Source organism: Filicampus tigris, chromosome 10 (assembly GCF_054856515.1).
Source record: "Filicampus tigris isolate MCC_2025a chromosome 10, RoL_Ftig_1.0, whole genome shotgun sequence".
NCBI lineage: Eukaryota > Metazoa > Chordata > Actinopteri > Syngnathiformes > Syngnathidae > Filicampus > Filicampus tigris.
In genome coordinates, this window is record NC_141226.1 from 24,750,304 (window position 1) to 24,762,273 (window position 11,970).

Genomic DNA, 11,970 nt, shown 5'->3' on the forward strand with positions numbered 1-11,970 from the left:
TTTGTCTGTTTCCGTACGTGTCGCTATCCCCGAGTAAACAAAATTATAATGTACCTGGAACATTAGAAGTAAGAATGTAACAGTATATCTTTTTATCGTGGGGTAAACAAAAGCCGCAGCTACCGGGCTTTTTGAGTCGCGTGCAAGTTGACAGGTTAGATGTCGGTGGTACGTGCTCGTATTTCCCAGTGTGCCTGAACGCGGCGGCAGCGTTGGTTTCCATGGCAACGACTGACAACGAAGACGAAACATGGTTCACAGTAAGTCCACTTTTTCCTCTCCGAAAGCTCACCCAAATCATTTAGCTCAACACAAACTGACTGCGTAACTCAGCGACCTACTCACAGACATACTACAATAAATGTAAACTATTAGCTGTAATGCCAACTACCAAATGGCCAAAACTTACTAAGTAGTTTACTGACTGACTCACTAGCTCATTGTTTCTGGCAGTGACGAGCTAGAACATAAACACGTTCCGAACTAGCGGAGATGGATTTTATCTACGGCAAAAGGTGGTTGGCTGAGCAGCTACTGGCTGCTACGTAAAAAAAAAAAAAAAAAACGTACTAACTTAACTGACTGGCTATCGCCGTGGCTCACTGACTCGCTAACTAAGTAAAAGTGACTGACTGGGCAGCTAAGTGCCTGGAACGGTAGCTACAACACATTTTTTGATTGGTATTTAACCTACTAGTTACTTACTGACTTGCTTGTTGACTAACTAACTCTCTGTTTGGCTAAGTCCTGGTTCACACGGCACGAATTTAAACTTGTCGACAGACTCCCAAACTGCCATAACACACACGTGACTGGAAAAAAAACCCACGCAGTTTCGAACGTACCGTGTGTGTGGCGTGCACACCGCACACTAAACTGACTTGTTAGTTAGTTAGTTAGTTAGCTAAGTGCTCACTCGCCCTCACCTGTGCGCATAGTCACAGAAGACCTGATCCGGCGTCGCGCCGAGCACAACGAGTGTGAGATCTTCTCCCTGGAGGAGGTCTCCTTGCACCAGCAGGACATCGAGAGGATCGAGCACATCGAGCGCTGGTGCAGGGATCTGAAGATCCTCTACCTGCAGAACAACCTCATACCGAGAATCGGTGAGGCCCGCCCGCGCCTCTCTCGCATTTGCCTGTGCGTAGACGGCGTGCTACAAGACCCGCAACAAGTGACGGCGTTGTTGTTGTTGTTGTTGTTGTTGTTTTTTCTTCTTGATAGAGAACGTGGGCCGCCTCAAGAAGTTGGAGTACTTGAACCTGGCCCTGAACAACATTGAAGTCATTGAAAACCTGCAAGGTGCGCGTGAGTGTGTGTGATAAGCTTCAGAAGTTGACCAGCCAGCTAGCTAACTAGCTGAGCAAAGGGCTTTAAGGGTTAAGCCTCCTACAACAAAAGATCAGCACCAAACTACCAGACTGGCTTAAGGTCATTGAAAACCGTGAAAGTGTGTGTGTGTGTGTGTGTGTGTGTGTGTGTGTGTGCGTGCGTGCGCGCGCGCGCAGGCTGCGAGAATTTGCAAAAGTTGGACCTGACGGTGAACTTTGTGGGACGTCTGAGCAGCGTGGAGAGCCTGAAAGCAAACGTCCACCTGCGGCAACTCTTCCTGGTGGGCAACCCCTGCACGCACTTCCAAGGCTACCGCAAGTACGTCGTCGCCACCCTACCCCAGCTCAAGGTGAGGCGCCAACATCACGGCAAAGCGGGGAGGCCTTTCAACATGGGCTGCTTGGGCTTCCGAAGGAAGGTGTTGAGCCAGGGGGAGGGAGGCTTTCAAACAAAATGAGGCTTTCCGGGCGGGCTTTGGCTTTCCGGGCGGGCTCTGGCTTTCCGGGCGGGCTTTGGCTTTCACGTGAAGGTTGAGGCTTAGGCTTGCAAGCCGCTCTTTTGAGTCAGGGTTCTTGTTTAAAACAAAGTCGAGGTTTCAAATGTGTTGTTTTTTTCGGTAGGCTTGAGGCTGAAACTGAAGATTTCGAGATGGCTTTGGCTTTAAAGGCAGCCTTTAAAAATGAGGCTTCCAACACCGGCTTCAAACAAGATCAGGTTCAAGCCAGGGTTAGGGTTTCAAATTTCAATCAACTTTCGGGTTTCGAGTGAGGCTTTCCAGCTAAGGGTGGGGTTTTAAACCAGATTTCGCCTTTCAAACAAGGGTTGGCTTTACAAAGTACCGTTTAGAAGACATGCTTAAGGTTTCCAATTGGGATTCCAATTGGGTTTCAAGGCACCGTTTGAGTTGAAAGTTGAAAGTCCGCTTTTCGGACCAGGGTTACGATTTGAAAATGGGGTTCTCGGTCTCCTTCCCGCTTGTCCGTCTCCAGTGTCTGGACGGCACCGAGGTCACGCGCTCCGAGCGCATCGCGGCCAATCAGGGCTTGGAGGAGCTGAGGAGGCGTGTCTTGGAGCAGGAGGACCAATACCTGAGGAGGAACGCCCACGAGAAGGAAGAGGAGGAGGCGACCAAAATGAAGCGGGCCCAGCAACCAGGAAGCGGGTACGAGTCCTGCTCGCACCCTCGCTCCCTACTCCCCATCGGCTACGCGACAACTTTGTGGAGCGGAGCGACGGGAAACGTCCCGTCCAGAGTGTGGGCGGGCGGGCGGAGCCGCTTTCCGCCTCGTTCGCCCGCTTGAACGCCGCCCCTCTGTCGGTGTCCGTGCAGCGCTCCCGACTCGGAAGAGAAGCTGGAGCGGGCCGGCGAGTCGGACGAAGAGCGACGGGAGAAGGAATTCTGGCACACGCCGTGTGCCTTCACGCCGGAATCCCGCCTGGAGGCTCACCGCCACCTGGAGGCCAAGCGCAGGGCCAAGGACAAGTGAGTGAGCGAGCGAGCGAGCGAGCAATCCGTTCCAATCCGAGCCCCGGCCGTCCTGCGTGCACTTAGAGATGTAACGATTCACTCGCGGCCCGATTCGATTTTATAAGAAGCGCCCAAAGCACAGCGAGTCACCACATTTCTCTTCAATCCTCGTCCGGGGGGGCGAGTGAAAGTTTACGTGAATGTGTTTGAGTGCCGTTCGGTGCGCTCGAGCGGGATCCGGTTGTGGTTTGGTCTGATCCGGCCCGGTCCTGCGCGGGCTTCATATGTGATCAAGTGGCATCAGTGCGGTCGACTGATCCGGTCTGGTCAAGTATCTTACGAGGTCCACTCGGGGGCGAACGTGATCTGATCACGCGTGGTCTCGTTGGACCCGCTGTGGTGACGCGGCGCGCTTGAGTATGATCCGGTGAGTTGTGACGAGTATCAGTGCGATCCGCTCGGGGGCGAACGTGATCACGGCTGGTGGGATCCTCCGGCTCGGCGGGATTTGTGCGTGATCAGCTCTTGTTCGTTCTGGTCCATTTTGGGCTCGGACGTGATCGGGTGTCAGCCGCCAAATGCGATTGAGTGCGGCGCGCTCGGATCTTGGACGTGCCCGAGCCACGGCGGGCGAGCCGCAGCGTGGCCAAGTACGAACCGGCGTGATGCGCTCATGGTCCGGGGCGGTCTCCCCGTCCACCGGTGCGGGATGGATGGCATAGGATGGAGCGCGGTCCATCGCGCTCGAGTGTGTCGGGGCTGGATGCGGCGCAGTTGAGTGTCATCCGACGAACTCTGACGTGCCTTGATGATTTGCGGTTGGCCGAGGGCCGCTCGAGCGCCGCTTGAGCTTCCGACCGCCGGACGACCCTTCGCCTGCCGCTCGGGCTTCCTCCATCACGCCTGCAATGAGCTCGGCGAGCAGAGATCAGGAAGCATCAGCTGCAATCTTGTCATTTTCATGGCTGAACATTCTGGCCGCGTATGTGCGTGTGTGTGTGTGTGTGTGTGTGTGTGTGTGCGCGTGCACATGCGTGCACGTGTGTGACTGACAGATGACTGTACGGTACTAATCTTATGCAGCCCGAGGGGTGAAGGACCGTCTCCTCCTCCGGGCAGCAGCATCATGAGAATATATCAGAGAGGATGCTGCTGTAGGACACGCACACACACACACACAGAGCTCAGTTGTTGGTGTTGTGTGTCCCTGCAGAGGCAGCGAGAAGAAAGTGAAGCCCCCGAGGACTCTGATAACTGCTGATGGAAGAGTCCTGAATGTCAATGAGCCCAAGTATGACTGGACGCATGCACGCACACACACGCGCGCACGCACGCACACACCTACACGCGCACACGCACACTAAGACCATATCATGTATCGTCTGATATTAAATGATGAACTCCTCCGACTCTGCAGACTGGACTTCTCGCTGACGGAGGATGAGGACAACAACAGGATCGTTTTAGATCTGGCAGTGTACAGGTACGCGCGCGCGCACTTAACAGCGAAAAAGCCCTTCCCCCAGATTGCCTCAGAGGCGACAAATGTTTTACGACAAGCTCGGAAAAGTGACCGTGCGTCCCTGTGACCCCCCCCCCCCCAACACAGGCACATGGACACCTCCCTGATGGACGTGGACGTGCAGCCAATGTCTGTCAAAGTCGCCGTCAAAGGAAAAGTACGTGTGGACCCGCCGATCGGCATCCTCGCGACGTTAGGCTAATGGGGCGTCAGGTTACCGCCGTTGCATCACCGTTGCCACGGCGATAATGACCGCAGCGGCATCGCTGTTGTTCCACTAGCATCACAAGTAGCATCAGCGTTGCCATGGTGATGACGTTGCCATTGTCGGGATTGATGGTGAAAAAGCGGGATACTGCGCGGGTTAGCTTCTGGTGCCAATACAAATGCTGAGTCGGCAGTGTTCGTTTTTGCATAGTCAGGAGACTGGACCACATTGACGGAGGGGTCCCAGAAGAGGTCAAACCCCCCCCCCCCCCCTCTCGCAAGACACGGTGGCCTTTCGGTTTGACCAAAGCGCTCGTAAATTGCACTCGCCTCATTCGGAGGCCGTCTTTCAAGAAATTCAAGTCCACATTGCGGGGGGGGGGGTTGCGTGCTTGTTTAGGGCGGGGGCCAGCCGGGCGGGGCCATTTCTGCGGGTGACGAATCGAGCACGCTTCCCTTGAAGCGCGCGTACGTCCCGCCGGCCGCTCGCTCGGACAAGGCGCGCCGTCATCCCAAATGTCCGGCCATGATGAACCTTCCCGTCGTTGACAAGCCAACTGTCAACGCGCAGATATTTCAGCTGGTTCTGCCGGCCGAGGTCCAGCCCGACGGCTCGACGGCGCAGCGGTCGCAGACCACGGGACACCTGCTGCTCCACATGCCCAGGGTACGAGCGAGCGACAACGGGCCGCCAACGGGTGCGACGCGTTGCTCTTCATGCTAACGTGACTTGCGGCTCCTTTTGAAGGCTCAAGGGGAAATCAAGGTGACAAAAGCCGCCGCCGCCGCCACGCGCGCGCCCAAAGACGACTGCCGCCGCCGCCGCCGCAGCTCGTCCGACGGCGAGAAAAGGTAAAGCCATACACGCCAAGGTTGACCTACTGAAAAGGAGCAAAATACAAACCAAAATGCTTTAAGGTCCCACTCTATGAATTTTTGGGGCAGGAAAGAAAATGGTTTTTGAATGTTTCAAACGGCGTGGTCTCGGTCAATTATTATCATCTGCTGTTTCTACTCTGCCATAGTTTTAATGCTTCCTATTTGTTGTATTAGATTCTCAAAGACAAGTGTAGTGGAATTTCATTTGGATACTTCATCACCTTTAAACGTGACAAGAACCGGGAAGAAGGAATTCCACTGCATACTTTTTCCCTGACGAGGCTGCAGGGCAGTCCACCTACTTTACTTTATTACACTGTTTTTTGGGTTTTTTTTTCTGAATCTTGCACCCGACAAATCCCGTCCGGCTAGCAGCGTCACCTTGACAACTTCAGTCAAAAGCAAGCAAACACATCGCCTACCAAAGTCAACATTTTTCTTTGGCGGTGGTTTAAGCTATATGTCGAAATTTAAAAAAAAAAAGGTGTTTGTGTGTGTGTGTGTGTGTGTGTGTGTGTGTGTGTTTGGCGCATCCCTTATTCCTGATTTCTTGTGTGAGGATTCGGTCACCGACGACAACAGCCAGTGTTGACTGTCTATGTAAAAGGCACGCTGGTTTCTGGCGTCCGCCCCATCGCAGCGCCATCATCAGCATTTCACGAGCGGGGCGGCTTGTCGTCCTTCAGCCCGGCGCCCCCCGCTGCCGCCCGCCCGCCCCCGCGGCCACCGGCATCCGTAATGAAAGGTTTGATCCAAAAAAGCTGACGTCTGATTTATTCTCCGCGGACGCCATTAGGGCGACCTCCGCGCGTGATTGCTTTTGATCTGCTCAATGATGACATCATGATTGCATCACAAGCAACAGCCTCTGGTGGGGAAGTTCAAAGTTCAGGGCCACCTGAACACTTTGCGCAAGAGCTCCCTTCTTCATTTTTCAGACAGATTGAGATGCTCCACCGTTTGATGGAGATTCGGTTCCCAGGCTGTCCCTTGAGACTTTGTTGTACAACTGTTCTTTTTCTTAGACTAGATTAAGATTACACTTTCTTTTTTTTTTTTGCCATTGCACAGGGTACAAATTGTAAAACAATGAAATGCAGTTTACCATCTTACCAGCTGACCGAGAGGCAATTTCTGGTTCGGTGTCTTGCCCAAGGCACTTGGATAGCCGGAGCCGGGATTCAAACCGCCGACCCGCACCACGGCCAAATGTTAGGGAAATATAAGTTTAAAAAAAAGTGTATTTTTATTAAATAGCGGCAAGACTGTGAACATGGGCGGTAACATTGGCCTTTTAGCAGTAGGTGGTCATTTAGCCTCCTCAGCCACAGCTTCCATTGGATCAATTAGGAAGGAAATAGAAAAAAACCCAAACATAACATGTTTTTTGTCATGGTTTCAGTTCAATTCGGCACACGTATCCTCTCGCCTATTGTTAAACAAGCACGGCGAAATGTGTGCCACAGAGCGACGAGGGAGTAGGAAAGAGTGTGAAAGATTCCGACGTGTACGTTAGCTTCTCAGCAGATCAGGCGGTTGGGCGGTGTGGTGCCGGCGCGTCTTTGATTATCTGCGGGCGTCCGTCCGTCCGTCCATCCGGCGGCGACGACAGACGACATCCGGCGGCGACCGCTTTAGTCTGCCTCTTATCTGCACGCTGGCAGATGGGCTTAAGATGGGACCCGTGACACGGACATGGTCCCCTGACGCTAAGCAGAAGTGGCCGAGGCCGTCGCGCCGGCCGCGGCAAACTCAATTAGAGGGCCATCAGCGGGGGCCGGCCCCAGGCCTGCGCCGACGAAAACTTTCTTTCTACTCACGTGACGCGGCCCATGCGGCCGAGCGTCCTTCGTCCAACGGATGGAAATCACACAAATGCACACCAATGCACACCACTGCCAATTGCTGCAATGCGTTAGCGGGGCTATTTTTGGACGCGACCTAGCGAGCGAGCGACCGCCCCACTGCCCCATGGACTGAGCCATTGACCTCACGTACCCACCGCCGTCCAGCTAATGTGTGAGTGAGCCGTCATCCGACTTACCAACCCACCGCTCCACAAACCTACCGAGCGACCGACCAAGTCACTGCCGGCTAGCGGAGCCGCTGACCCACCGTCCCGTTAAACAAGCTACTGACGATCACGGTCCAACTGATCCGAAACACTGACTGAGCCGGCCACCCGCTGAAGCCGCCGTCCGACTGACTGACCCGCCGACGGTCCGACGCCCCCGTCAAACTAACGCAACAGAACACCTTAACTGAGCCAGTGAGCTACCTCGCCACTGTTTCGCTAACCACCGACCGACCGACCGTGCCGATCCACCGACTCACTGACTTGGGCCACTACCCACGGTCCAACTAACCGACCCACCAATTAACTGCCAGACCCACTGTCCCACGAGCTGAGCCATCAACAGAACGACCCGCTAAGTCAATGTCCGACGGACCAAAGCGCCCGCCGACTGTGCGGCTGAGCCACAGACAGCCGACAGACCCCACTGACTTGAGCCGGCGATCCGCCACCCGACGGACATCGCAACCCACCTACCGACGACGCACTGACCGACTCGGCGACCTGCCTACCTCATCGACACGTCGTTTGCCAACATTCCTGCACATCGCACGTGCGTCCTGGTACTGCCTACTCAGGGAGTGTATATTTACGGGTGTATGTCGTCGACTCCCCAGGGAGCGTTCCATTCCAGAGAGGCTGGAAGCGGACGGCGGCGGAAGCGTGGACATCGCCAACATCGTCGTGACGCGCCGGCGCGCCGCCGAAGGGCCGCCGGAAGCTTCCGGCCGGAATCCGATCGTGGCCGCGCCCCTTGCCGTCGAACCCTCGGAGGGATTTGTGGACGACGCCGACGTCCCGCCGCTCATTTAACCCGAGCCCGCCATGCGGAACGGAGAATCGAGAAGTTGAGATGGTCAGGACGAGAAGAAGGAAATAAGACGTTGAGAAGGCAATGATAATGATGGCGGACTCATGCGGAAGAAAAACAAAAGAAAAGTATGACTTTGGTCTGCTTGGCTTTGTGCTTGTGAGCGGGAAATGCCTCCCGAGGACACTAAAGCAGGTCTCGGGCTCTTTTTGTTCATTTTGGCACTGTTCAATCAAAGCGGCCCCCGCTTGTATTTGTTGACGACATGGTCAAGAATTTGGAGTAAAACTCACCCCCAAAAATCCGACAAAAGACAAACAATAAATCATGTGCATTCTCATCCCTCTCTTCGTCGCCGTCTGCGTTTCATTCGTTTTGTGTCTGTTGCCGTGACAACACAAATCGTCCTTTATTGGCGACACACGGGCCCGCTCGGGTCAGGAAGAACCACTTGGGACGTTGCTCCTCTTTTTTTCCCCTTCCGCTCTTCTTTCTCACCTTTTGCACATCTTCCATCCTTCTCCCTCATTTGAACCCTTTTTTTTTATTTTTTCCCAGACTTCATGCTGCCTTCTTCGTCTCTTCTCCCTCATTTTTTCCTCTTGCTTGACTTCCTCTTTCCTGCTCCCAACTTCACGTTCTAGGCGCTAGCGACTGCGCGCGCCAAGTCGCCATCAGGTTGCCGAATGGAGCGCAGGCCCGTGAGTTGATGTCTGCGAGTCCTGCCGGAGAATTGGAAAGTCTCTCGAAGCCCTTTGAAAAAACGTCCCATCGGGATTCACTGCGACTCCCTAACGAACCCGACGAGTCCCTCGGAGATGTGGCCGGCAGCTCGCTCGACCTCTCTCACCTGCCGATCAACAATGGGAAGTACGTCACGGAGCTGGCGCGGGGTTGTTTTGTTTTGCGTTGGTGCCGTGCGCTTCCAGGACGTCGGAAGACGCAAATGCAGCGGGCGACTTGTCACCTCATGGCCAATGGGCTCGCTGGCGTGCGTGAGGAAGCGCCGCCGAGATGTTTGCGGCCTCTCCGCTTACGCGCGGAGGTAAATCCTCTTTAACGGGCTGGCCTTGCAGCTTGCATTTGTCTTACGAGACACTTTTATGAGCCGGGCGAGGTAGTTCATCGGATTTGTCGTCTGGCCAAGGATTGTCCACCGGGCTGCCTTTTGTTCCATTGAGTGCGAAGGAGCGCTTGTAAATCGAGCTTTGCCGGCTTTTGCTTCCTGAAAAGCGGCCCACCTCGCCCGGACTGCTTTGCAACATTTTTGCCGGACTTTGGAGTCCTGGAAATTGGCCCGGCTCGCTTTTGTCCAAATCAGACAGTTGGACTTGAAACGGCTTCTTCTTCCTCTTCCTCGCTTTGCTCCACTTCCTGACTTGATCCTATCTTCTTTTTTGCTTGACCTCCTCCCTCTGTCCCAGTCTTCCTAACTTGGCCCACACTTCTCTCACGTCTTCTTTTCTTCTCTCCCTCCCTCTCCGACTTCAGCCCCCCCACCCCCTTTTGTGTCCCTTCCTCACTTCTTCCTCACTCTTCCCTCTCAATTCTTTGGCTTCTTCCTTGGTTCTTCTCATCAACATCTCTTGTAGCTCATTTCCTCCTCTCTTCTTTCTCTTCCTCGGCCTTTTCTCACTTCTTCCTTCCCTCTTCCTGTCTTCCTCTCATTTTGCCACCTCATCCTTACTTTTCTACTTTCTTCTACTTTTTCCTCCCCCCCCTCTTCTCTTCTTGCTCACTTTGTCCTGTCCCTCTCTCCCCTCCGTCGTCTCCGGCGTGTCCGCTCGCTGACCCGCCGTCACGTGTTGCGCGGGTGACGGAGAGCTCAGACCTTGTTGACGTGGCCCCTCACCTCCGAAGAGCGGCCTCCACGCTGCCGTCATGGCGACGGATGGACGGAAATGACAGCGAGACGGACGGACGACGGATTGATTGGGCACCGCGGCGGCGTGGGCGCGGCGGCGCCGTCATGGCGCCAAAATGGACGTGACGAGGATGGGATGTCGGAATGTGTGGCGAGCGCTCGTCAGGGCCAGCAAGGCCTGACCTGCATTTACAAGCCGAAGTCAAAATATTTCTTCCATTCATTTGTATTCTTCCCAAGAGTCAATTGGTTTCTTTTGGCATTTTAGAGTCTGTTGTTCCAATCCGATTTCGGCCTGTATGAAAAGCGGTTGCATCCCAAATTTGTCCTCACAGGGCCAGAGCGCCGCCCCCTGATGACTGCGGCGTTTTTCTGTCTTCTGATTGGTTGGTCGGAGCAAGTCAAAGTGGATCCGCGCACATGAACGCAGGGATGCCCAAAAACCTTTCCCACCCACGAGTTGAGGGCTGCCATTTTGTTAGCACCCAACAAATGCGCGGCCCGCCGCCGGCTGCAATGATTACGTTGTTCCTGTGGACGCTCCTTCGCTCCCTTCCAACCTCCCTCTCTTGTTTTCAGATGAATAATTTAAGGCATGAGAGTATCACACAGCAACACACACCTCAGCCTGCCTGCCTGCTTGCTCACTCTAAAGCGTAGCCAAAGGCAGAAAGAAGCCTGTGTTTTTTTTGGTTTTCTTCACTCAAGTCTGCTAGAGTGTCAACGCTCAAAATGTTGTTGACATCACGCCAAGGTTTCCTGGATTCCTCAAATTTTTACTGGGTGCAAAAAAAACAAACCCAAAAAGCTGAGGCTGTCGATAAGGGCGAGGGTTGGCAAATCCTGAAGTTCCCCGGTGGCAATGATGATCCCATCCGGCCCACGGAGAGCAGCTCGTTGTCGTCTAACGGGAAGCAGGAGAAGACGACGCCAAGCTCAGCGGATTTTTCTTTTTTTTTTCCTCATGCTCAGCTCAAACACAAGCTCACCTCCCGCTCTCCATCTTCATCCACCTCTTCGTCACGATCTGATTGCTAATCTTTCCGGTTTTGTCCTCTTCGGCCCCGCTCTTCGTGTCGACCAATCAGCTCTCTTCGTGTCTCCTCAGACTGTTTGTTTGTTTTTAGTTCCCCACTTTTCTGGTCATTCTGTTTCGGACTGTCGTCAAATGTTGTGGTGAGTTTTATTTTATTTTGTTTTGAACGTCATTTGGTAGCATTCTTCTTGGCTGCACTGTTTCCAGTGTGTGGATGTGACTTTTTTTTTTTTTTTTTTTGTCCAATCAGATTTTTTCCTTCACAATCAGTACTTGCGGTCCATGTAATTGAAATTGTTGAGCCATTGGATTTTTCGTGAACCGCATTCACATTTGAAATTCATCCTCACGAGGGCCAGCACATTTGATGATGTCTGCATATTTTTTGTCCTCTGATTGGTTGGTCGGAACAACATATGTTCCAGTCAAATTGGACCGGCATTGGAATTGATTGGATCTTCACAAAATCAAATGTATCAATGCAACAGTACAATACAATGTCCTGCCTGACACATCCAATTTCCAGGACTATTTTAAAGTGGAAGTCGACCCAAACATATTTTTTTCCAGAATATCTTCTATGCAGGCCCACGAGTTGAAACGCGGCATTCTGACCAATATTGCCTTTGGGGAATATGAGTTAAGCAGCAAAATCTGGCCATTTTGGGCCATCTCGGGGGGAACGGCCATTTTATCACTTTGACTGTCGACTGAAAATGACATCACAACTGCACTGCTAAAACAGGTGAGCTGTGACTTGCCGTCACCTGAGTAACT

General features: G+C 53.5%; 1 protein-coding gene across 1 annotated transcript; it reads left to right on the plus strand.

Moving 5' to 3' along the window:
* The first annotated feature begins 41 nt into the window (after window positions 1-41).
* Window positions 42-8,639, plus strand: dnaaf11 (dynein axonemal assembly factor 11). The gene is made up of 12 exons (XM_086044029.1): window positions 42-260; window positions 939-1,106; window positions 1,225-1,302; window positions 1,509-1,681; window positions 2,322-2,494; window positions 2,663-2,815; window positions 4,014-4,091; window positions 4,218-4,283; window positions 4,410-4,479; window positions 5,101-5,196; window positions 5,278-5,381; window positions 8,100-8,639. The coding sequence occupies exons 1-12, from the start codon at window positions 251-253 to the stop codon at window positions 8,293-8,295; spliced, it is 1,365 nt and encodes a 454-aa protein (XP_085900155.1). The 5' UTR covers window positions 42-250; the 3' UTR covers window positions 8,296-8,639.
* The last annotated feature ends 3,331 nt before the right edge of the window (window positions 8,640-11,970 follow it).